Genomic DNA, 25,703 nt, shown 5'->3' with positions numbered 1-25,703 from the left:
GAGCTGAACTTGATGAAACAATTGGTAAAGACCAAAAACTTGGTCGGTAGTTTCCCATTGATGACATTGAATAATAATAACTACTCAATATCAAGAACTAACTGAAGTCAGAATCATACTATTAAGCTATCATTTAGTAGCTCTACTGATTTAACGCTTGGCATAAGATCTACGGGTCCTGAATCCACTTCCCCTTCCATCCAGTGGGATTGCATAAATCCATTACTGTAGAGCTCCAAACTATGGTGAATTAACTATCCAGTATATATATACGATTGTATAGCTTGATAATAAATTCGTTGAAAAGAGATCCCTTCGTTGAACTTCGTATTTTAATTTTAATGTGAAAGCAATTTCACACCTAACCACTCTGGTTAATAAGCTATTATTACCAGGGTGGGTTTTAGGTGAGAACATACAGTTTTTTGAATACACAAAGGGGGTTTGAATTTTCGTTTGGCTAAGGCTTCAAAAAAACCTTAATATACTCCCTTTTACACTTTTATACAACACTACAAAAGCCGAGTTAAGATCAATCTTATGACCTGTTTCGATTATATGTTTGGCAATAGAGGATGAATGAATAATCGAATTGTATACATTTATCAAATGAAACTCATAATCAGTTACTTAGTTACTTACCAAAATTGGTTAACATACTGTAATGAATATTTATATATATACAAACATATATACATGTCAGAAGGAGGTTTTTGTAGAGATTTAGTACATGTGTTGAGAAGAAGAGAATAATATTTCTATCACAAAATGTTCAATTTCAGGAATAATCATCAATTTGTACACAATGTACAGGATTTGATAGGTTTGTTAACAGGGAACATATCTATAAGTGGAAAAAGAAAGTAATATATGTATATAGATAGGAATCTATTAGATTATTCATCTAATCATAAGCTTAAACAATGACATACCAAAATATGATAAATGTAAGTACTTTCATCGTTGAAAGCATGAGTTAATTGAAGCTAGATCACCAGGGAAAACCTGGAAGCACTGGACAGCCGTTTCGTCCTTCTGATAAATATAAGTACGGTTGAGAAATTTTGAGAATATTAAAGTATGTCTGGAATTATTACATTTAGATCAACAGACTTGTAGGCATATAACTAACCTGTAAACTCATACAGAGAAGGTTAATCAACCACATAATTATAGTTAGGATATTTAATGTTTTTTTCAAAACTAGGTTGTTTTCTACGGGATGAGGATACTAACTCCATCTTCAACCCTCCTACTTTAAAACAGACTTGGGACTGATAGTAACCCTAGAAGAGCTACAGTTGAATGATTAGTAACTAGTAACAACTGCAAAGGATTGTCCGGGACAGAGTTCAATGAAGAATTCTGATGGGTTGTCTATGCTCTTCTACAAGGTGTAACAGGTGTAAGTAAGCAAGTAAGAATGAGATAGTCAGTAGGAGTATGAGGACAAATAATGTTATGGAACTAACCAGTCACAGACATGGCTATCCAAGTGAACTGATTAAACGATTATGGGTTGAACGAAATGTGAAAATTATTATTTCTTTCGTGAAGAAAGGTGTTTTTGACATCCGAAACAACAATAAATACTTTCGAACTATATCCTCCACCTAAGAGAATTTAGTAGTATTAAACATAGACAATGTTAATAAAAAACGAACCCATATGTTAATTGGTTTTAACTTATTATATGATTGAAATTAATATATATCCTAATATTTGGTATATATATCCGAATCACCGTCGGATGCTGGCTCAGTGGTTTGGAGGTCCAGCGTCCGTGTGGGGGACTGAGAGTGCTGGGTTCGAGCCCTGTGTGCGAGATCGTGGATGCGCACTTCTGAGCAATCCCACACTAGGACGAAACGGCCATCCAGTTCTTCCAACTTTTCAATGGTGGTCTAGCATTGATCGTTGTATGATTTCAATGAAATTCAGCAATCTCCATAAACCCATGTTGAAAAATATTATTTGTAAATTGAAATAAATTCAGTCATATTATTCTTATCATTCTTATCGTCCTTTGGATCTCGATTATAGTTATGTACTTACACTATTTATGCTTCTTTAAGATAAAATGGAATTACTGTCCAACTTATTTTGGTTATTAGATGATTGAAGACCCTGTTAACGGGTATATATCAGTGAGATTTATTCGTAATCTTGACAAAAGCAACATTCCTCTGTTGGGTTAGCTTTAGTCTAATAAAATATCAAAGTCAGAAATGTTACCAGCTGAGCTGTTTTACTTGACGCTCAGATGTTTACAATGTCTGATTCGAAAATCACTTGTTCATAGTTCGAGTAACACAAATCAGTATTCATTATTATCAGAAGTGGAAATGGACAATTGCATTGATAAATGTTCTGTTTGTAGTGATAAACTAATTTTAGAGGTATCGCACTACTACTCATACTTACGCATCATGTACACCTATTTATTCAATAGTTACGAGTGACATGAAATAAAACCACAAATTTTCTACAATGTTATTAAAACTTGAAGACAGATTAAATTTGATTCTACACAATCTTCTCCATGACAATAAACTTCAGTCGGTTTGCTATCTCAATAAAGATGGAACTAATTATTCATAATGGAACTTCAACTCTGAAAGGAGACCGATATAAAAACAAGTTGTATCCGGTCAATCAATAATATTGGAAACGGACAACAACTGTGTGTCAACTTACCAGTCAGTTTCGTTTGTTTCAAACTATATCTGTTCGATGTGGATGGTGGACAGGGAGACACTTCTTTCTTAGAGTATGGAATATTTTCCCATTCCCCAACACAATTCACACTCTTTGAACATGAAATATTGGAAGACGAATAACTTGATAATTTGTGTGATACTTCAGAAGAACGATAAGCCGAATCAATACAAAGACTGCATTTCTCACGCCCATCGAGATGTGAGTTGCGTATGGGATCAGTATCCTTCCCCTCACTTTTACTTCGTATATGTTCAGCATGCAGATACTTGGAAGTTCTACCAGATGATACTGTGCAGTTTGATGAATTCCTACTTCGAGTACGGCACACACGAAATGAAGTTGTAACTGGTTGAGTGGTCGATACTAGAGATGATGTGTGGTGAGATGCGTGATGTGACATTTGCAATTTGAACGAAATAGGTGAATTGTATTTATTGTCGGTAAACTGTAAGTTTGATGATTTTGTAGTGCATTTATGTGGTGTATTCGGTGGTACCGGATATTCATTTTGATGCGATCGAAGTAAATAACTATCTGAATGACATCTGTTGTTCAAATAAAATGTGGGGACATAATTGACTGTAGTATCCAACTGTTCCCAATGCCATGTTTGTTTATGTCTTGTGTGCTGATTTCGGTGATGACGATGATGACGTTGATTTTCTTGATCACCTTCATTAATATTACAATTGATCGGATCAACAACAGGTTTCATTTGATTCAAATCTAAATCATAATTCCGACAAAACTTTTCAAGACTCTTTTGACATACTAAGTTAAATGTTTGTTGACATTGTTGATTGATATATGGTTTTGTTTGGACTACGTTGTTGTTATTATCATTATTATTATTATTATTATTATTATTATTATTATCCGAATTATATGAATTATTCCATAATTTATTTTCCAATGATTGAAACAAACATCTTGCTGGTTTCACTTTATTACACTCCTGTATCATTCTATTAGAATTCGTTGTTATGTTTACTTGAAGACAATAGTAAATAATCCCTTTTCATTGAATTTATGACTTTAAATTAAGTTTTGTTTTTCAATATTGTATATTTTTCTGTCCACGTGTGTCTAACATTCAACTGTGATTGGTTCGTTATGTTGAAGCAAAAAAAAACATAAAAAAATTAACCAATCAGAATTTCGCAAAAAAATTTTTTATGAAAATTAAAAAAAAAATTTTTTTCTGCAGGGGTAGAGAAATTCACTTCCATATTAACCAAATTATCCTATAGAATATTAGATAAATTACAATGTGTACACGTGAAATTTTGATTTTCTTACCAGCATTTATTATTGATATGAATAGTGAATGAAAAATATGTAATGAAAACATAATTTTCTTTCCTTCATTTCTAACATTGAAGTTAAAATGAGATGTAATGTAGATAAACAATTTATAGGTTTAAAAGTTAGTTTTTCAATAACAAGTTCTGATTATCCTAGATTCGATTCCTATTTAGGTCATTGATATAAACTATATAACTCTGAGATGGTGGAGAAGATTTGTAGCTTAGGTGGGTGATTTGGATGGAGTTTTGTTGTCTGAGTTGGATGGTTTGGTAGTAGAGCTTTCATCGTCCTTCTGAACGACATCATCAGCACAAACTTTGGGTAGAAGTCTCTATTTGTTCTTGATTGGTAATCGTTGTCTTACTAAAATTATCATTTTGAGATTATGCAGAGTTAAAGCAAATAATCCCTTTGATAGAACGATGAAACCAGAAGAACTTCGTTTACTTATTGTTGCGGAGATTGGTCAATTTCATTGAAATCATGAACTAATCAGTGTTAGACTACCATTTAAAAGGTGGAGGCTATGAACTGCCGTTTCGTCCTAGTATGGGACTTCTCAGCAATGCTAAGATTCATGATATAAAATTACGTTAAGTATCGATTAGTATTTACTAATGAGATAGTTACATCAGTAATAAGATGTTCTTTGTTATTGTAGTTCGCCTTTCAGTGTTTGTTTACTTTCTTTTGTAGTTCAATATTCAATTTTCATTTCAAAGTTTTTTTCTAGTAGTCTAATAGTACACTAATTAGTTGCAGTGTTCTATGTAATTAGATGATTTAGAAGAAACGATATAATTCACAGATGTGAGTAACATTGTTCTGTGTTGATTATTTACAGATTTAATGGTTGAATTCATCAGTCGTTTAAAGCTAGACCACCATGAAAAACCTGGAAGCACTAGATTGTCAATGTAATACCTTACTGATAAGTAGACACCAGTGATGAAACAACTGATCAGTAATATAAATTGTTTTATTAAAACAGAAAAAATTGTTTGATACAGGAGTAAATATATTTAAATATAACTTGAAATAGTAAATAAAGATTAGACACACAATCTCTGGATATCAATTTAGTATTCGAAAGGTTAGGTGTTCGCCACGAGATCTAACTATCCTTAATTCAAACCTTAGTTGGATTGTAGCTGTCTACTGTTGAATAGTCTTATACTAGAAAGAAACAGTTGTACAGTTTCTTTTTCATTTATAATAACTGCCGAACTAAAATTAATCTATAATGTAAGCTGTGCACTATATTGTTTAAGTAACTCATCAGTATATATAAATTCAAATGTAATCATTAACATTACTTACTGTACACAATGTTAAGTGATATGGCAAATCAGAACAGGTACTTTTGGAAATTGTAGTTGAATTCATGAGTCGATCTCACTAGATGACCATTTTAAAACTAAAGGCATTGGACAGCCGTTTCATTCTAGTATGGCATTCTTCAGAAGTGCGCACCCACGGTCCCGTATGTGGGGTTCGAACCCAGCACATTCGATCTCTCAAGCGAATCTTTAACCTCTAGACCACTGAGTTGGCATCCAACGGAGTTATCATCTAATTTTAATCGACCAATGATCTTGTATAACTAATCACTCGTTGTCTTTGGTGGACAACTGCCTCACAGCCGAGACGGACACTGAATCACCTAGGTTCGAGTCGCATGTGTAGTTTTGTAGATATGAACTACTAAGAAGTTCCATACTAGGACGAAACGGCCATACAGTGTTTCCAGATTTTCCGTGGTGATCTAGTTTTGCATCGACTCATGAATTCAACTATTAAAATATGGAGAATCGTCATACTAAATTGGATTAAATAGATAATTTGTATGGTTTTTCACCTTACTCCTAATTATTATAGACATAATTTTTATTAAAAGTGAAATATCCTCAAAAGAGAGAAAAAAGAAATCAATAATAAATAACTTGTACAAGAACTTTCGTCTAAATTAGAGCGAATAGTTTCACAGTATTTGAGCGCCGAGTTGATGTAACACATTGGAATTTGAAGTAAATCCGACATTTCGCCTGGCAATCTGGTCCAAGCTTTTTCAAGGATATTTCCTTGATAACTTATGTAATCTATTCTCAGAATATAATTGCTTTTATCTATAAATAAACTGTTGCAATAAATGTTGAAATTTGATGTTAACAGCTGCGGTTTGTTGCCTTTGGCTATAAAGGAAAAAAAAGAAGGAGATAATGTTATCATCTGAAAATGATCAGATTAGTTGAAAAATAAAATAACTTATTTGCATAGTTGAAAGTATGAGTCAATTGAAGCTAGACCATCATGGAAAAAAAGGAAGCACTGGACGGCCGTTTCGTCCACTTTGGGACTCCTCAGTGGCAGTGCGCATCCACGACCCCGCCTCACGAGATTCGAATACAGGACCTATCAGTCTCGCGCGCGAGCGCTTAACCTCCAGACCACTGAGCTGGCCGGTATCCAAAGGTGTTTATGTCTAACTTCAACCAATCCACGAAGTTGAGCAACCGTTCACCGATTGTTTTCAGTGAGCTGATATCTCACAACACACGTGGTTTGAACTCCACTGGTCACTGCTTCTCAATAGAACTCCAGGAATGATCTCTTGAAGTCAGTCACTAGTGACCATATAATTATAATCCCTTCTAAAAATAACTTATCTTTCAAACAGGGAGAGAGAGAGAAGGAAAAGAAACAAAAGGACAGCATCTAACACATAACATTATCCATTTTAATATTGAAAAACTAAATTATCTCATTAATATGCATCAATTAGATTAATTGAATCCAAAACACCATCTACCTACATTTATTTATTCAATATTTTGAAATGGAATAAGATATTTATGATATTGTTTTGATAAGATTAAATATGTTGATGAAATCTACATAAATTACCTTTCTAACTAGAGTATATAAATAACTGGTTAATGAGTCCACGTATATGTACATATTCAGGACTTTATCATATTTAGTGTTATTTGTACATTATTTCTTAATTTATGGGTGATGTTAGTCACTAATTCAGTCAGTCAGTCAGCTACAACGTAGGACCAGGCACATATATGCATCGGTTCAAGTTGCCGTACCACACTCATTAGCACAACAAGATGAACACCGGATTCATAGAAATAGTTAATTTAGTGGTGGTAGTATATAAAAGATAGGTTGTATATAAGGATATAGTATAGGAAGGAGGAACGTTATGAAGCAATTTTAATCTCAAGGTTCAAGGGAAGATAAAGAGTGTATACACCTACGCCATTGTGATCGATTTTCAGCCATGTCACCTAGAGTCTCCAACCATTGGTTACGATTGACATGCGGACCCCAACCAGGTAGTCTGCATATACCAACATGGCTTAGACTAGAAATTAATGACTTCAAGCACTGATGGTGACTGATTAATACAAGTCGAAGTAATTGTTATCTATCTTAATCTAGTATAAGAGTTCTCAGAAATGCACTTTTATCTAAACCCTGAGATCTTGTAGATAATTCTTTATCATTCAGATTAGCCAGTAAGAATCTTTATAGTCAACAATTCTAACTATAAACAGTTAGTAATATAGAGAATAATATTCTAGTGTCATCAGTCATAACTTTCTTACTATTAAAGAGTTTTATACTGAGCTTGGTGAGTCTCGACATAGCATATACCTGTGCTTAAATGTGATTCTAAGAGAGATTAGTAAGTGATAAATTACAAATGGAACATGCTACTGAAGGTAGTCGATTATATTCCTAGTCAAGGTCTCAGCCTACATACCTCTCCCTAGGTTCTTCTAGTTATAATTTCTCAATTTTCTCATTAACACAGCTAGTCAAGGAAACATTTAAAGAAAGTGTATTCTTCCAAATCGGACTTCGTGGATGGTAATGTCATGAAACAACTATTCGTTATTTCTTTGATCAACAAGTTGATGTCAGTTCATGATGAAGAACAAAAATGATTTGTATGTCTAATTCAAAATAATTATAAACAGAGATTTACATACCGGTTGCTTAATCATAATATAAAACTGATTGGACATTGAACTTGTCATGAATCATTACTTACTTACTTATTTACTTACGCCTGTTTCTCCCAATGGAGCATAGGCCGCCGACCAGCATTCTCCAACCCACTCTGTCCTGGGCCTTCTTTTCTAGTTCTATTCAGTTTTTGTTCATTCTTCTCATGTCTGTCTCTATTTCTCGACGTAATGTGTTATTTGGTCTTCCTCTTCTCCTTTGACCTTCAGGATTCCATGTGAGGTAATTATCAACGCGAAAGAGTTACTTTCATCAGAAAAAATCCTGTCAGTTATCTAAAAAAGGTTTTTATTAACCTAACACAGTTATCTAAATACATAGACGGTATTACATTAGGAATTTGTACATATTGTTAGATTTCCTAGTTTGCATTTACAAATCAAACTTAGTTAGGTAAACATTGAAAAATTGAAAATGAATGGATTGCTCTTCAACAGTGAGAATTTACATTATACACTATGATATTCAACAGTTTCTATTAACATATGTATGTTCAGTGGTGACTAATTTCAAGAGGTGATTCTTTAATCGTAGTGAGATTCCCTGATTAGTTGAGTTCAACCATTTTAAATGTGGAGCAGGTACTTACCAAATGATGTTGGAAGATAGTTATACACCTTAATCAATCGATTACAGCTAGACAGCGTAAATTATTAGTTGAAAACCCAGTGATATATGAGTTAAATGTTCACAGTGAGACTAATCGAGTTTTAGTCTAAAACTCGGTGGGTCTTTGAATACACACTACTGAAGAGTCTTATTCTAGGGCGTAGCATTACTTCTTGTGTTCCCTTGTTTTTTTTGTTCTCCATCTGAAACCACTCTGTTATGTAAATTATGAAATTATCATGCTAACCGTTTTTCATTTGAAAATTAATAATACGATTTGGAAATAATGACGAAACCTTAATGTTAAATGATATTTCAAGAGAATTTTGGATGGAACATCTCTAGCTAACATTGAATAACACACGTGGCTAAAATGTCATGCAGTGATTATTAAGCTACGATTCAAGGAAAAAGCTTTAACGGATAAATTACCATACTATACTTCTGTGCACAAATTCCCCACTTTTAGAGACGACCCATTTGACTTCGTGGATAAATTTGACTGAACATTCTGGTTGAGACAGATTGCCAAAATTAATCAAATGCTCAACAATAAAACGCACCTGATTTCCATTCACTTTTGGACAAACATGTCACTTAGTACTATGATATATTTAAAGGAAGTCTGTTTTTGCAGTCAATACAGCCTGTTCCACAGGAGTAAATTAATTGAATCGATGAACGGTTAGGTAGGTGAAAAAAGATTTTACTTGTTATCTACCGGATAGGGCAACTGTTAGAGAATACATTTCATGGCTCAGATAAATAAAATCATATAACGATCTCTAATTTACTTACTTACTTACTTGCATCTATTACCCATCGCGGAGGAGAATAGGCCACTCACCAACATTCTCCATTCAACTCTGTCGTGGTCTATCTTTTCCAGTTGTTTCCAATTACTATTCATCCTTTTCATGTCTGCTCCCAATACCCTAAATAATGTGCTCTTTCTCCTTCTACTTATCCGTTTCGCTCCAGGATTACAAGTTAGCTCTTGTCTCATGATGCATTTTGGTGATTTCTGTAATGTATGTCCTATCCACTTCCATCGTCTTTTCCCAATTTCCTCTTCAGCTGGAAGCTGATTGCTAATTTAGTTAGTACAAATTTAATAAAGGTCCCATTTCATTATTATTATATTATTTACGACTACAAACATATAATACTTGGTAATGACTAGTAGGATAAGAATTTAAAGTGTATTGTCTTTACGTTTTAATTAGAGTTAATTAATTGAAAAGGTCTAGATTAATATATTGACGTTACTAACGAGATTCAAGTTCAGTGCCTGTTGTATCAAACATCGACTGAAGTGGACAGTTTTTTATCCTAAAGTATTGTGGATATTGTTCAGTTTAAAATTTCAAATCAGCAACCAACATTGATTAAATAATTATTAGAAACTACGAAACACTAGGTAATCATTCAATACTAGAATGGGTTTTCTCATCTGTGCGCATCCATGATTCAATTAGGGATCGAACCCAAAACGTTGAGGATAAAATTAAGTGCTTATTGAAAGCTCTAAAGTTTATGAATTTGATCCCTCACTGATTTGTAAAGCCCTACTGCTGAGAAGTTTCATACTAGGATGGAACAGTCATCAAATGTTTCTTGGTTTATAATGATAGTTTAACCAAAGTCAATCTATGATATAAAACCCTAACGGAATGGTTAAGTAACTGTCTAAAATAAACTTTCCTATAGAGATTCAACACTAATCACAATTGATTGATCACTGGGTGGTGATCAATGTCATGCGTGTCAAGTCCGGCACGAGTAGCTCAGTGGTAACGTCTCTGACTGTGAAGCTGAGTGACACGGGATCGAATCCGTCAGGGAGCACCAGTTCCCTCAAGATTACAGGTACACCATGCTGACGAGTGCCAAGTATCACGAAACCCGGATCCAGGGTTTCCTGTTGCCCACCTCTAACCACCATCTTATCTCAATTCAACACTAATGTTAACCTTATAAATTTTTATAGTTACCAACTGACCTGAATGTATTCGACCAAGTATTACAATAAGACTAGTACACGTGTAAGCTTCCGCCTCTTCTCAAAATATCTAATTTAAAAGTCTCACAATATTCAATTCTCTGAATACGATTCTATCTAATTTCCCTTACAGATACTTAGAAACCAACATGGTCTGATTTCTTGCAACCGGTTTTATCTTCACTCATCATAATTGAAAATTATCTCAATAAAAATGATGTTAATAAATCGATCTATATCAAACAATAAAAGAAATTAATTCATGACTCCCTTAGGCAAAATAAAATTAAGTTTAATGAATAAATTATCCAATATATAAAGATTAAGGGAATAGGCATCTGGTCTTTTTGAGTTTTCTTTTTTTACTATATTCCCCAGATGTTTAATCATGATGTCAATATAGACTGATGAATGGATAATTAATAAAATGCCATTTTGATGCTTACAACTGGTGATTTGAAACAGTAGCCTTTTGGTGATAGTCTAACTTACATATATACGCTTTTCATCCCATTTTCCCATTACAACATAATCAGTAGTAGTGTTGTGAACGAAGATTTGATGAGGAAAACCAATTTATGGTTTAATAAAAAGTCACACAGTGGCTTAGTGAAATATGAAAATCATACATTTAATACATCATTTGTACATCTTCGTAGTGTTGTCTTTTACATGCTTCATTATTCCTTCCATTCTGTTGTTATTTCTATTGCTCGAAGATTTCTTTCCTGTTCTCTTCACTGCAATCTTCTGCAGTTAGATATTCTACTCCCGATCGGTGATACATCCTACTTATGTCTGTTGACATAAGTGGCGTACACCACTGTAGAAATAGTAGTATTGTGAAAGAGAACTGAAGTGGGGGCAACCAATTAATTATTTAATGCAAAAGTATAGAGTTCTCCGGTGAAATGTGAAAACCATACATTAAATACTTCGTTCGTAAATCTTCCATCAGTGGTCTCAAACTTGATTGTTCCTTCATTGTCTTTATAATTACGCTCTGTTTACAGTTCCGTTTCCTTCAATTCTATCTCTGAAACTTTTTACTGCCAGACACTCCACTTCTGAGTGATATTCCATGCTACATATATCTATCGACATATGTAGCGTATACCACAGCAGTAGTAGTAGTAGTAATATTATGAGTTAGTAATTTCAACTTGTTATTTTGATAAAAGCGTCATTAAAAAGAAATTCATGGATGGGGATAAACTTCACGTTTCCAAGTGTATTGTAGTCAGTAACTGAGGTCATGTTTTCATATATTTAATCACTCAATTGTAAATATTTCGGAATAATTTTTACTATAGAATTAATTGGAGGTACAATATTTGCCATGTTGTAATTTTTGTTCCATCATGACTGATCATGCTATACTTGGCACATCCGTGGCACCATGAAGTGGTATTTCCATGGATATAACTATATATATGTTAACTTGTTCTTCATTTGCAACGGTTGTCTTACTAAAATTATCAGTTTAGGGTTATAAAGATTGTTAAATTTCATTGAAATCATGAACTGATCAATGCTAAACTACCTTGAAAAATGTGGAAACACTGGACGGCTCATCAGCAGTGCACATACTTGATCCCTGATGGGAAACTTGAAACCACACTAGGACCAAATGCATGTTCAGTGCTTTCAAGTTTTCAAAAGTTGTCTAACATATATCGGTTCATGATTTCAACGAAACGTATTGATATAATTCGTTTTATGAGAATTTCAGGCTAGTCGAAGTTGATTTTTTATTTAATGACGAACACATACCAGTCTACTGAAAGCTTACGAATACTAGACACCATTTCATCCCAGTTTAAGGGATCTTCAATGGTACATAATAAAGATCGCAAGTGCAGTAGAATTTTATAAAATTCAAGTCCCTTAACGTCCATAATAGTTATAAAAAAACGACTGGAAGATAAATAATTGTCCAAACTATTTTCTTCAGTCAAGTTTTGATGCATAGTACAGCCTTAAAATCTGATATGTGAATTCCATACAATATATTCTTATCTCTTTTCCATTAACTTAAGCTTAGGACTTATCAATCGCTGAGTAGGGTTCATCATCATATTTTCCTAATCCATTAATGTCAATTGAATCTCATCGAGTCCAAAAGAAAGCTTCAATTATCTTAGTATTTCAGATGCACCATTATGATGAGTACGAAACTCGTATATGACCTGTGTCAATAGTATCTTGTCTGTTACCTTCAAAAACGTAATATAATAAATTTAGAAAAAAACTTGGTATCATAAACAAACAAGATTTTATCAGAAGGGGTTTTGTGAAGATTTCAGTATTTTCATCGTTGAAATCATGAGTGACCAGTGGATTTCAACCAGGTCTGTTGAGAGATATCAACTCACTGAAGACAATTGGTGAATGGTTGCTCAAATTCATTCATTGATTGAAGTTAGACATTAATACCGTTGGATGCCGGCCAGCTCAGTGGTTTGGAGGTTAAGCGCTTGCGCGCGAGACTAATAGGTCCTGTGTTCGAATCTCTCGAGGCAAGATGGTGGATGCGCACTGTTACTGAGGAGTCCCACAATAGGACGAAACGGCCGTCCATTGCTCTCAGGTTTTCCATGGTGGTTTAGCGTCAACCGACTCATGATTTCAACGATGAAAAACAAGATTTATATTTTAAAAAAACATCTAGATGAGTGACAAATTAAGTATAACAATGAAAGATATCTTTTCAATAAACAACATATGTAAGTAGTCATTAATTTTAAACACTAATATAAAGACAAACAAACAAGTTGGGGGAAAAAAACTAGGTCACTATATGTATATGGCACATGTATATATTCATTTTCATGAAATCAGAATATTTAGAAGAACGTGCAAAATTCCCTGTTTTATTTTTTTGGGAGAGGGAGGGGTAAATAATGACCCAACTAATCAAACGGTAAACAGTAATTTATATAATTCTTATAATAAATTAAGGCACATGTGCAATGATAATAATAATATTTTCTTTTCTAGTTAATAAGTATATTTTAATTACTGATAGGATAGATGGAAAGTAATGGATAGTCAGAATATTTCTTAAATAAGAATATTTTTTATATTGTTGAAGCTAGACCACCATGGAAAATCTTCACAAACCCCCTTCTGTTAATGATCACATGCTCACTAGTGACTGGCTCCATGAGGTATTTCCTGGAGTTCTAGTGAGAAGCAGTAACTAGTAGAGTTCAAACCACATCTGTTGGAAGATATCAACTCACTGAAGACAATTGGTCAATGGTTGCTCAACTTCGTGGATTGGTTGAAGTTAGACATTAACATCGTCGGATGCCAGTCGGCTCAGTGGTCTAGTGGTTAAGCGCTCACACAAGAGACTGGTAGGTTCTGGGTTCGAATCTCACAAGGCGGGATGATGGATGCGCACTGCCAAGGAGGATTCTCACAATAGGACTAAACGGCAGTCCAGTGCTTCCTTTTTTATGGTGGTTTAGCTTCAATTGACTCATGATTTCATTTATATAGAATATTTTCTTGTTGAGATTAATTTCGACTGAAATTTATTTTCATCTCAGATCGATATTAACTAAGAGACTAATGAAAACTAGAAGTAATCAGGTAACCATTTCATTTTTAAAATGGAACATTAGTGTATATCCATAACCTATCTATCTATCTATCTATCTGTTTTGCTTGTCTGTCTGATGTTCACTGAAGTAATTCAGTATGTTATTTCACTGCTAATTAAGTAATAGTTATATACTTTTATTGGTTTGCATAATGAAAAGTAAAATCTCTCAAGTTCGTTCTGTTGCAACAATTTAAAAATCCCCATTGAATATTTTAAAATAAAGAACATTTGAGGGAACAATAGTTTTCAATAACTTCGTCATCAGGCTTTACAGTTATAAGTCCATAGTTATTGTGATATTTTACAAAGGCCAAAATCAAGCATATCATAATGGATTTGACAATGTTATATGTTAAAAATGTTGAACGTTTGCATCTGTTACGAAATATGTACTTCAAAATTGTGTTATTTGTAAATTAGAAAGGTCATTTAATAAAGGTCAGAATGTATTATTTGTTTGAATCTTCCCATTGATGTTTAGGACTACAACTGATCAGTCTCTTATTGGCCATATGTGCATACTCTGCGTATTGCCTCGATATAGTCTTAATTCACAAGCATTGTAAACAAAGATGGATAGTGGTTAGCAGTGGAATCCAGGACGCGCGTTTCCTCGTATTTGGAACTCGTCAGCTGGATGTACCTGCATCTCAGAGTTGATGTTCACCCTGGGACTCGAACCCAGCACCTTTCACTTCAAACGCCATCACGTTATGCACTCAGCTACTGAGTCCTGATAGCCAGTCCTGATAGGTCAGAATGATTTGAAGTAAAAATGTCAAGTCACAATCAGTAATATAGCATAGTAATATAGCAAAAATGGAAATGACAAAAACAATCTTCCTGTATGTCAATAGTTCCTCATTTAAGGGTTAACCACATAACTAAAAATGGACTTTAAACTCAATACTCTTCAGTAATCTTGTTTTCTGCTTTACTGATTTAAATTACCAAAAGATATATTCACTGTTGAATAGAGTTTAATTATGTTGTTATGTAAAATTCAACGAAATAACAGGTCCACAATAATATTTCTCACATTTCCTGATTCACAATACAGAATGATTTCGGTTAAACAACTAGTGAATACCAGAAAATACCAGATAGTTATTTCATCATATTCTGGCACTCTTTGCAATAGTTCAAATCCATTATTTTATCAAGGATAAAACTCAAAGCTAACAAGTTCCGAGGAGGAGTACTTTAATTTAATATCACTAAACCAGTATCCAATTCTATACATTTCTAACTTTAATCAACCTATGATAATATTGTTTGTTATGTAACTTATTTTTTTCTAGTTAGCATTTTTTTTAGCAAGTTAGTTTTTCTATGGGATGGGGTCGCTAACCCCATGCCCAACTCTCCTCCTTTACCCGGGCTTGGGACCGGTTGTAACTCTAGAAGACCTACAGGCGGAGTTGTACTGAGCTGAAACGTAAAGAACTACTACATCCATTTTCAAAAAAGGACAAGTATTCATAAACAGTTGTTTACGCAAAATATTCAACATTCACTGGCCGGATACTCTCAGCAACAGCGTTTTATGGGTGAGGACAAACCAGATTCCAACTGAAGGGGAAATTAGGAAAAGACGTTGAGAGTGGATAAGACATACAGTAAGCAAATCACCAAACCGTATCACGAGGCAATCCCTAACTTGGAATCTGGAATAGAAGCGGAAAAGAGGAAGGCCAAAGAACATATTACGTCGGGAAATGGAAGCAGATGTGAAAAGAATGAATGTTGACTGGTAAGAACTGGAAAGGATTGCCCAGGACAGGGTTGGATGGAGAGTGCTGGTGTGCGGCCTATGATCCTTCACGAGGGGTAACAGGCGTAAGTAAGGTGGATCCTACATATCAACCAAACCGGTTTTCGCACCGGACATTCGCTTTTCGTCCTCTCAATTTCGTAAACAATACCCCTGCCACGAGGAGGCAGTGAGTAGGATTTCCCTGACAGAGGCTGCGTACGCGTGACCGTATGAGAGCATTTCAAGAGAGAGGGCGGGTCCTCCCCACGCCCGACCGTACCAAGGCATTTGGGGGTATATCTATAGTAGTCGCTTGTCATCCTTCTTATGATAGCCTGACGAAAAAAGCTTTTCGTTCACCTAACCTAACAAGTTTGGATTGTTAGATACATATGTTGATAAACCATAAAATTTCATATATATTGTCTAAATCAGATATCATTCAGCCATGATGTCATTTTATGACAGAATTTTTTTAAAAAAAAAATCTGTATTGTCATAGCAATAAACACAAGTTAATTGTCTAAATCACTTATCCATTTTTAATATAATAACAATAATAAAAAGAATAGGGCTTCTAGGTTTTCCATGATGGTCTAGCTTCAATTGACTGATGATTTCAACTATAAAGAAGAACAGTAATAATAATGATAATAATCAGACGTTATATAATACTCATATATGTATATGTATATAATCATTTAAGCGTTAATAAAAATGTGTTCAAGTCAATACATCATTTATTAGATGTGACATAATAAGCATAACTCTTAAAATAGATACACATATCTCACTAAGTGATTATGTTATATTGGAGAGAAAGACAATCTACATTAATCATTTATTCAAACAATTATGCTGGTATATACTTTGAATTAAGTAATAATTATTTGATTTACATAATATTATTGTAAAGTAATAAAGAACTGGAAGAGATTTTCTAGTCTTCTAAAGGATTGGTCAAGAGTATTAGGTTAAGACGTAAACAAGGATCGAACCCGAGATCTTTGGGTTTAATAATGATTAAAACGACTGTTGAACAATTGACTTGAAATCAAGTAACCTACAATTTTTCTCATACTTTTGCTAATGAGTTAATCACTTCTGTGGGTAAGTATTCTAGATAAGTCATATAGTATGAAGAGTCAACTATTTCCCTGGTATAATTAAAAACTATGGATGATTCGATGCTGTTGTAGTTCCCCCAAAATATCTAGGTACGACCAAAGGTGACGATTATCTGATCTACCTCTCCCAATGCTCTCATATGGTCAAGCATATATAGCTACCGACAGAGAAATCCTATTCACTGTCTTTCAGTGGCTGAGGTGTTATTTACAAAGTTAAAAGGATGTAAAGGGAATTTCCGGCCCTAAACTAAGTTTATGAGTATGGAGGATCCACGTAAGAGAGTTATAAGATTTAGGTTTCAAAGCAATGGTTCACTAAGGCTCCAGGATCGTGAGGGAACAAATGATGTATGAATCTATTCTTGATCACCAGCTGCTGTGAGACTACATTTTCTAAGGCTGCTCTCTGCCTTATAAATTAAATCTCTAGGTCAAGGGCTTGAATAATAGCCCCCCCTCTGAGAATACTGCCTGTGTCGGTATCTCAGCCCATATATGACTTGAATGATAACGTCTTTGTATATCTCGTATATATTTTGGTGCCCCCTTGCAGCTATTGAACATTGAACACAAACATCATTTTCTCAGAATATTTTCTATTTGATTATTAAATATTCAAGTTTCTTTTAACTGTTTTAGATTTAAGTCAATACAAAGATTATTGTTACATCATACTTACAGTATCTCATAATCAACAGTAAATAGTTAATGTTACTTTCGGTCTTATTCCAAGTTAACTGGAATAATTCGTAATAACTCAGTGATTGTTAATTGTTTGTACTAATAATACGTTGGAAACAGTGTAAGGTTATCCTTATTCAATGAAAGTGTAATATCAGAAAGGGTTTTGTGGAGATTTCGGCAATTTTATAGTTGAAATCATTAGTCAATTGAAGCTAGACCATCATGGAAAACCTGGAAGCACTGGACGGTCGTTTCGTCCTATTGTGCGACTCCTCAATGGCAGCGCGCATCCATGATCCCACCTCACGATATTCGAACCTAGGACCTATCAGTCTCAATGAGTAAAATAAACTATAAACTTAGACTAATGTTAATCACTTACTAAACATTTTCAAACATTGTTTCATGTAAACATTTATGTGTATTTTATTGTTACCGATCTTTATTTATTTACTTATATGTAACAACAATTTATGTATCAAGTCAATAGTTCTCAGTACAATCACTGTAATTTCAAAATAATGACTGATTGGATTCATCAGTCTATGTAAGTTAGACCATCATTGAAAATCTGAAAGCACTAGACGACCGCTTCGTTCTAATATGAGACTCCTCAACAGTGCACATCCACAATCTCGCATGAAGGATTCCTAATTGTTGAAGTAAAGTTATTTGTTAATATCTAACAACAAAATTTATTAATAATCTCCATAATCATTAGAAGGGGGTTTTGTGGAGATGTTAGTAATTTTATATGGTTGAAATCATGAGTCTATGTAAGTTAGACCATCATTGAAAACCTGGAAGCACTATACAACCGTTTCGTCCTACTATCGGACTCCTCAGCAGTACGCATCCCCGCCCCCACCTCGCGAAATTCGAACCTAGGTCCTATCAGTCTCAATGATTAAAGTAAACTATAAACTTAGACTAAAGTTAATCACTTACTAAACATTGTTTCATGTAAACATTTATTTATAGTTTATCGTTGTCGGGTTTTGTTTATTTATTTATTTACTTATATGTAACAACAATTTATGTATCAAGTCAATAAACATGTGTATTATTTGTTTTCTTTCAACTAAACATGTTTACATATGATAACTTGAAAGTTAATATGATAATAATAATAATAATAATAATGATGTCCGATATGAATAAATCAACCCCCTAATGAAAGAATACTATAGGTATACAATTACTATTACTGTTAGATGTGTTTTTAATAAATGGAAGAAAAAGAAAAGAAAAGAAAAAAGAAGAAAGAAAAGAAAAGAAGAGAGAGAGAAATGTATCAATGAAACATATTTATGATGATAGTTTTTGTAAGCCTGATCAAATAAATATGAATAGAATGATAGAATATGTTATCAGTTTCCTTTGAAGTAGAAATAAGATAGAATAGAACTAGAAGTTTAGAACTATATATACACACACACACATACACACTCATATGCACATGTATATACTGCATTGAACTTCAACGAATACATTTCATGAATCTATATGAATTTTCTTAACCGATATTGTATCAAATTCAATTAGTATTATATGTTTGAATCTTCCCATTGTTGTTTAGAACTGCAACTGGTCAGTCTCTAATTGGCATATATGCATACTGTGTGTATTGCCTTGATGTAGCCTTAATTCACAAGCATTGTAAGCAAAGATGGATATATCCAGCTCACGAATCCCAAATAGGACTGGATTCCACTGCTAGCTACTATCCATCTTTGCTTACAATGCTTGTGAATTAAGGCTATATCGAGGCAATACGCACAGTATGCACATATGCCAATTAGAGACTGACCAGTTGCAGGTCTAAACATTAATGGGAAGATTCAAACAAATAATACTAAGTGAATTTAAACTTCACCCCATTGCACCAGCAAGTGCCTATCAAGACTCAGTAGCTGAGTGGATAACGTGATGGCGTTTGAAGCGAAAGGTACTAGTTTCGAGTCCCAGAATGAACATCAACTCTGAGATGCAGGTACATCTAGCTGACAAGTCCCAAATAGGACGAAACGCGCGTCCTGGATTCCACTGCTAACCACTATCCATCTTTGCTTACGATATTGTATCATTTGTAATTGATATATTTGAATACTTTGCATTTGTATGTTTCAATGTGGATAAAGTGTGAGGATAATCATTCTTTTTTCGATGTTCAATAAAAGTGAGTTATCTAACAGTTTTGAGAATCTTTTGATTTATTTTTTTAGGTGGATATCAGGGTGCATTGTTCACTGTGTATTTCTTTTCAGTCATCTAATGTTATTTATATATGTCTTTATTAAAGACGTTATTATAGCGCATCCCAAATTGGAAATTGAAATGAAATTTTCAGCAGAAATTTTACTCTTATATGGAGCATTTACTCATTAACTGATCAGAAAGATGCTAGATATTACATACATACCGAACATTGAAGAGTAGATGAGCTACGATTTCACGGATATGTGTTCTATTCTTGGATAAATAATGAAATAACTTCATACGTTTATCGTATGTATGCAATACAGATGTTTACAAGCAAAGGACTTTACTATTTTAAGATAAAAATGATCAGTATGGGGATTTGTGGATGGATGAAGGGTTGTGGAAGATCATGAATGGATTAAAATTAGATATTTACACTGTTGGATACCGACTCAGTGGTCTAGAGATTAGGCGTCTACGCGGGAGACCGAAACTCCTGGGTCCGTGTCATGCATGCGGGATCGTGGATGAGCACTTCTGAGAATTCCCGTACTAGGACGAAGCTGCCATTCAATGCTTTCAGGTTCTCCATGGTGGTCTAGCTTCAATTGATTGATGAATTCAACTATAAAATTACTAAAATCTCCACAAAATCCCCTTGTGATAAAACGGTTTTTTCCATGCACCTTGAACAAGTAAATAATCTTTTAGAATTATGAAATGTTTAAAAGAATTTTTTCTTTATTGTTTATTATTTATATGATGCATTCACCTAACAACTCTAAACAGAATAATGTATAAGATTTCTATATTCATAAGGTGACCATTAGGTTGAAATTTCATAGTTAGCATATATTACTTCGATTTACTTATAAAATGACATGAAATAGTTAAATATCATTTTTGTTGTTTAGAAACTTTCGAATAAGACATAACTCAAAGTTAATAGATGGAGTCAGTTGACAGGAAACATTGGACTAAATTTACACTATTCGGTACTAGTTGGTATGGTATATCCGTAGTCTAGAGTGGACTGATGCTCTCTGGATGATTAGACTCTGCGTTACCTATCCTTGTACTCAGAGACGTCACCACTGAGTCAGTGGAACCTCTACTGACTTCCTGTAGAACTGAGATGATTGATTACTGAGTAGTGATTAAGTCATACATGACGAATGCCAAATCTTACGAAGCCTGTATCCATGATATTCTATCGACTACATCCAACCATCAACTTACATTTCAATATAGCACACGAGATGTCGAGTACCTTACACTAGTGACCACATTACAATTTCATCGATAGACTTCCATCGGCATTGAGAAGAACTTAACATACATGACGATTTATTTTGAAAGAAGGATGCAAAAATACATATAAATCTTCATCAAACATTCAAGTAATTAAAATGTGTCTAATGTAATACAAGGTTATCATCCCCGACGGTACTAGCGTAATTAAATAACTTTGGTGGATTTTCGTTCAATGAGATGAGGGGTTTAAACATGAGCCTGTCAGGAACCTTCTGGACAATATCATCAACATAAACTTCAGATAGAAGCGAGTTATGAAAATTTCTCATTTCCAGCAATAGTAGTTAACAAGTACTAGTATACGGGTTTATTGGAAACTGTTAGGTTTTGTAGTTTATATTATACATTGATCTTAGTTGAACAGTCATTGAAAACCAAGAAACACGTGACAGCTGTTCTTAACCCTAAAGTTTAACCCATCACAATGCACATCCACGATTTCTCTAAGGATTAAGGACAGGAAGTTCACGAGTTCCAACGAGAGCTTAACCATTAGACGACTGAGTTGTCATCAAATAGTTAACATTTGTGATGGAATTTTGTTCTCTGAGCTGGATAGTTTGATCGTGGAGCTTTCGTCGTTCTTCTGAACGACATCTTCAGCACAAACTTTAAACTTCTACTTGAAGAAGAACTATGAAAACTTCACGACCAAACCAACCAGCTCTACCAAAATCATCCACTTGAACTGCAAATCTTCTTCACCATCACTTAATATTTCTTTCTATGATCAATTCTCGATACTGTACAATCATTCTCAAATAATAATTACCTCATTTGTAACATGACAGAACTCTATTGATCATACGAATTATCTAACCGGTTCCTTTTGATCTTTAGCGGCAATTGAATTAAGATCAGTTTGTGAAATAAAAAAAATAACCCTTTGTTTCTGTCAACTTAGATAAGTTGGAAAACAGAATCAAAAAAAGAGAACAGCAATAAAACAAAAGAACACAGATTACTTGTGATTAATAATTATTTATTATTAAAATTAATAACTTTAATCCGATTACATGTATAGATGATTACGTAATCCACATGAAATGATAATAAAAGACAAAAAAAAATAGATTTTCTCAAGTGGATTTTATTATTAAACTGAAATAATTAATTATAAATAATGATCAGTATTGTAAAGTGTGAACACGTATGAATAAATAAGATGTATATCATATATATTTTATCTAGAATTGTTTTAATTGTTTAAACAATGAGATATCAAATCATTGAAAACAATGGTGAATGGTTGCTCAAACATCGTGGATTGGTTGAAGTTAGATATTAACACCGTTGGATGCCGGCCAGCTCAGTGGTCTATCGGTTAAGCGCATGCGCGTGAGACTGATAGGTCTTGGGTTCGAATCTCGTGAGGCGGGATCGTGAATGTGCATTGCTGAGGAGGAGTCCCACAATAGGACGAAACGGCCTTTCAGCGCTTCCAGGTTTTCCATTGTGGTCTAGCTTCAATTGACTCATGATTTCAACTATATGATTGATTCGTTAGTAAGATTTTAAATCTTATAGGTTACATTAGTGACTGACTGTAGTTAAGCCTATAATTGAAAATTATAAAATATTGGTCAATTTATAATTGATATCATGAATGGAATAATCTTAGACCACCATTGAAAACTTGGAAGTATTGGATAGCTGTTTCGTTCTAGTATATAAAACTTCTCGTCAGTGAGCATCTATGATCTCGGAAATGGGATTCAAACTCAAGGCCTTTGGTCTCGCACGCGGGATCGTGGATATGTACTGTTGAGGAGTCCCATACTAGGATGAAATGGTCCTTCAATGTTTCCAGGTTTTCAATGGTGGTCTAACATTGTTTCATTCATGATATCAATCCAAACTCAATATTCCTCACAACCCTATGCTAATAAATATTAATCAATTGTTTCATATTAGTCGTAGTAGCAGCAGTAGTAATGTAAATCTAGGACTTTACCCGGGATTAAGTATAGAATAACCATATCTCATAGCATGAATGTAATCTTTAGGCCACCGAACAGGTATCTAGAGATTTACATATATAACTTCAATTATTTTGTATTATAATACAAATAACTACTGATATTATTTAGCGGATATATTCATTACACTTAATATGGTTGAACTTACTGGTCACGGGCTTATACTAGAACTTATAAAATGGGTGTCGCTTACAGAAGATAGACAAGGGATGAGTTTTTCTCATCATGCTACATTGACTTTCGACTCATCTGAATAATGTCAGTACGCAACTCTTCTTGCGCTTTGGTATTTTAAAGTTGATTTTTTGTCATAAATTGATGTCGGGCTGGGGAAGCATTGCATTATATGGTTGGCCTTGGTATGATACCCTTTAACGCTAACATATTCATATTCTTATTACAAACGGAATACAAGATTTATAAGTCTTGAAGCAAATATATTTTCATTAAGACCACTGATTTGGAATTCACGAATTTACATTTTTGGCTTGGTTTACGTAAGATTTCTTATCACCGAGAGGACGTTTTTAAGACGAACAAATTCCAAATTTAGAATTACTGAAATTTAGGAAATATTAAGAAATCGTCTCGACCTAATCTGTGGAATGTTCAACAGTGGTTAGCAACTAATCCAATCCAAATAATAGATTCATCTCTTACAGAGAACGCAGTACCATGTTCTTCTTCAGCCTACAGTGTAAACTCTGTCGATGAAACATATGAAACTATTTATATACTATCCAGTTAACACATTATGATAAGTGCGATTTTATCTTTCTTAAAAGTTATTTTTATATATTACTCATTCACAAATTTCAGACCTCCTTAAGTGTTTACACTTTCAAGTAGATATTCCGAGGTTACTTTAATAACTTCAGGTACTTTATGAAAATAAGTGTACCTTACTGTCCGTTCAAAATAATATCTCGGTAACTGAATAAGCGAATTACTTAAAAGTTTCATTGGATAAAGACCAGTCAATGAAAGCTGATGATTCAGCCTTAATAGTACTGTCGTAACGTCTCTGACCATCAAATATGATGATATAGGTTTCTAAATACCCTTTGAAAAAAATTAATTGAATCGAAAATGACAAGTTTATTTGTTGATAAGCCTCAAATATTACGCAATCTAGTTCAGGGATTTTTATTGATACAAGGTAGTTAGAGCTAATCAACATAAAACAGTATTCGACCTAGGCTTTATGATCATTCGAGGTTGTCAGTAAAGCATGCCTAAAACCTAAGGTAATCAATGCTTCCAGTGAACTTTTAATCCAGTTTCACATCAAAAACATTATCATTGAGCTATTCAGATAGTAACCACTGCTGCTTATCTCATAAATACTTTGACGCACTAAGTCCAGTCTAACATTTTTATTGAAGTTCTTTATCATCTTACTGAATGGCGATAGGATGATTATTACATTTCACGAAGTAAGTTATAAAAATGGGATTAGTTTACTACGAAGTATAGTACTACACAAAATTATCAATAATTACAATCAACAATAATGAAATTGAAATAAAAGGGGGTTCATAAATCAAAGAATAAAAACTAGGTCAACATTGAAATAACACGTAATATATGAAAGAATAAGAACAAGATCATGAGAGGCTTTAATAGGAAGAAACAGTTAAATAAGAAATACGTGCTTCAAAAAGATAACCTGGGTAGTTTAATTATACACTGTATATATCCGTATATCATTAATACTAATACTGTGGTGTATGCTACTCATGCTGACAGATATAAGTAGTATGTAACACCATTCAGAAGTGTAATGCCTGTCAAAAGTGGATTGAGACGATTGAAGTAAAGGGGAAACAGAAAGGAATTGGAATTAAAGCAGAATCGCAAGAATCATGGAGGGTGTAAAGGACAACCGATGAAAGATTTACGAATGAAGTATTTAATATTTGGTTTTCATAATTTATAAAGACACTGTAATTTTGCGCCAAAATGAATTGGTCTTCCTCACTTGAGTTCACGTCCACTACACTGCTACCACCACTACTATTAAAACTACTAATACTGCTGTATTGAATGGGAACTCAAATGAGGAAAACCAATTTGTTGTCTAGTGCCAAATCATGCAGTGGCTTAGTAAAATATGAAAATCATACATTTAAAATATAATTTGTACGTCTTCGTTGCGTTGCCCTTTACACACTCCATTATTCCTTTAATTCTGTCGTTTTTTCGATTGCTCTCAGATTTCTTTTATGTTCTCTTCATTTCAGTCTTCTGCTTCCAGACATTCCACTTCCGATTGTTGTTACATACTACTATTATCTATCAGCATATGTAGCATACACAATACTACTCCTATTATTGTTATTGT

General features: G+C 33.8%; 1 protein-coding gene across 1 annotated transcript; it reads right to left on the bottom strand.

Annotated features, from left to right (window-relative positions):
* Positions 1 to 791: 791 nt before the first annotated feature.
* On the bottom strand, positions 792 to 3,461 carry Smp_147090 (hypothetical protein; the record flags this gene model as incomplete). The annotated part of the gene is made up of 2 exons (XM_018797747.1): positions 2,698 to 3,461; positions 792 to 844 (listed from the first exon to the last, which is right to left on the bottom strand). The coding sequence occupies exons 1-2, from the start codon at positions 3,434 to 3,436 to the stop codon at positions 792 to 794; spliced, it is 792 nt and encodes a 263-aa protein (XP_018652758.1). The 5' UTR covers positions 3,437 to 3,461.
* Positions 3,462 to 25,703: the final 22,242 nt, after the last annotated feature.

The sequence above is a fragment of the Schistosoma mansoni genome, chromosome 5, assembly GCF_000237925.1.
Source record: "Schistosoma mansoni strain Puerto Rico chromosome 5, complete genome".
Taxonomy (NCBI): Eukaryota; Metazoa; Platyhelminthes; class Trematoda; order Strigeidida; family Schistosomatidae; genus Schistosoma; species Schistosoma mansoni.
This window is presented reverse-complemented; position numbering and strand designations above follow the sequence as displayed.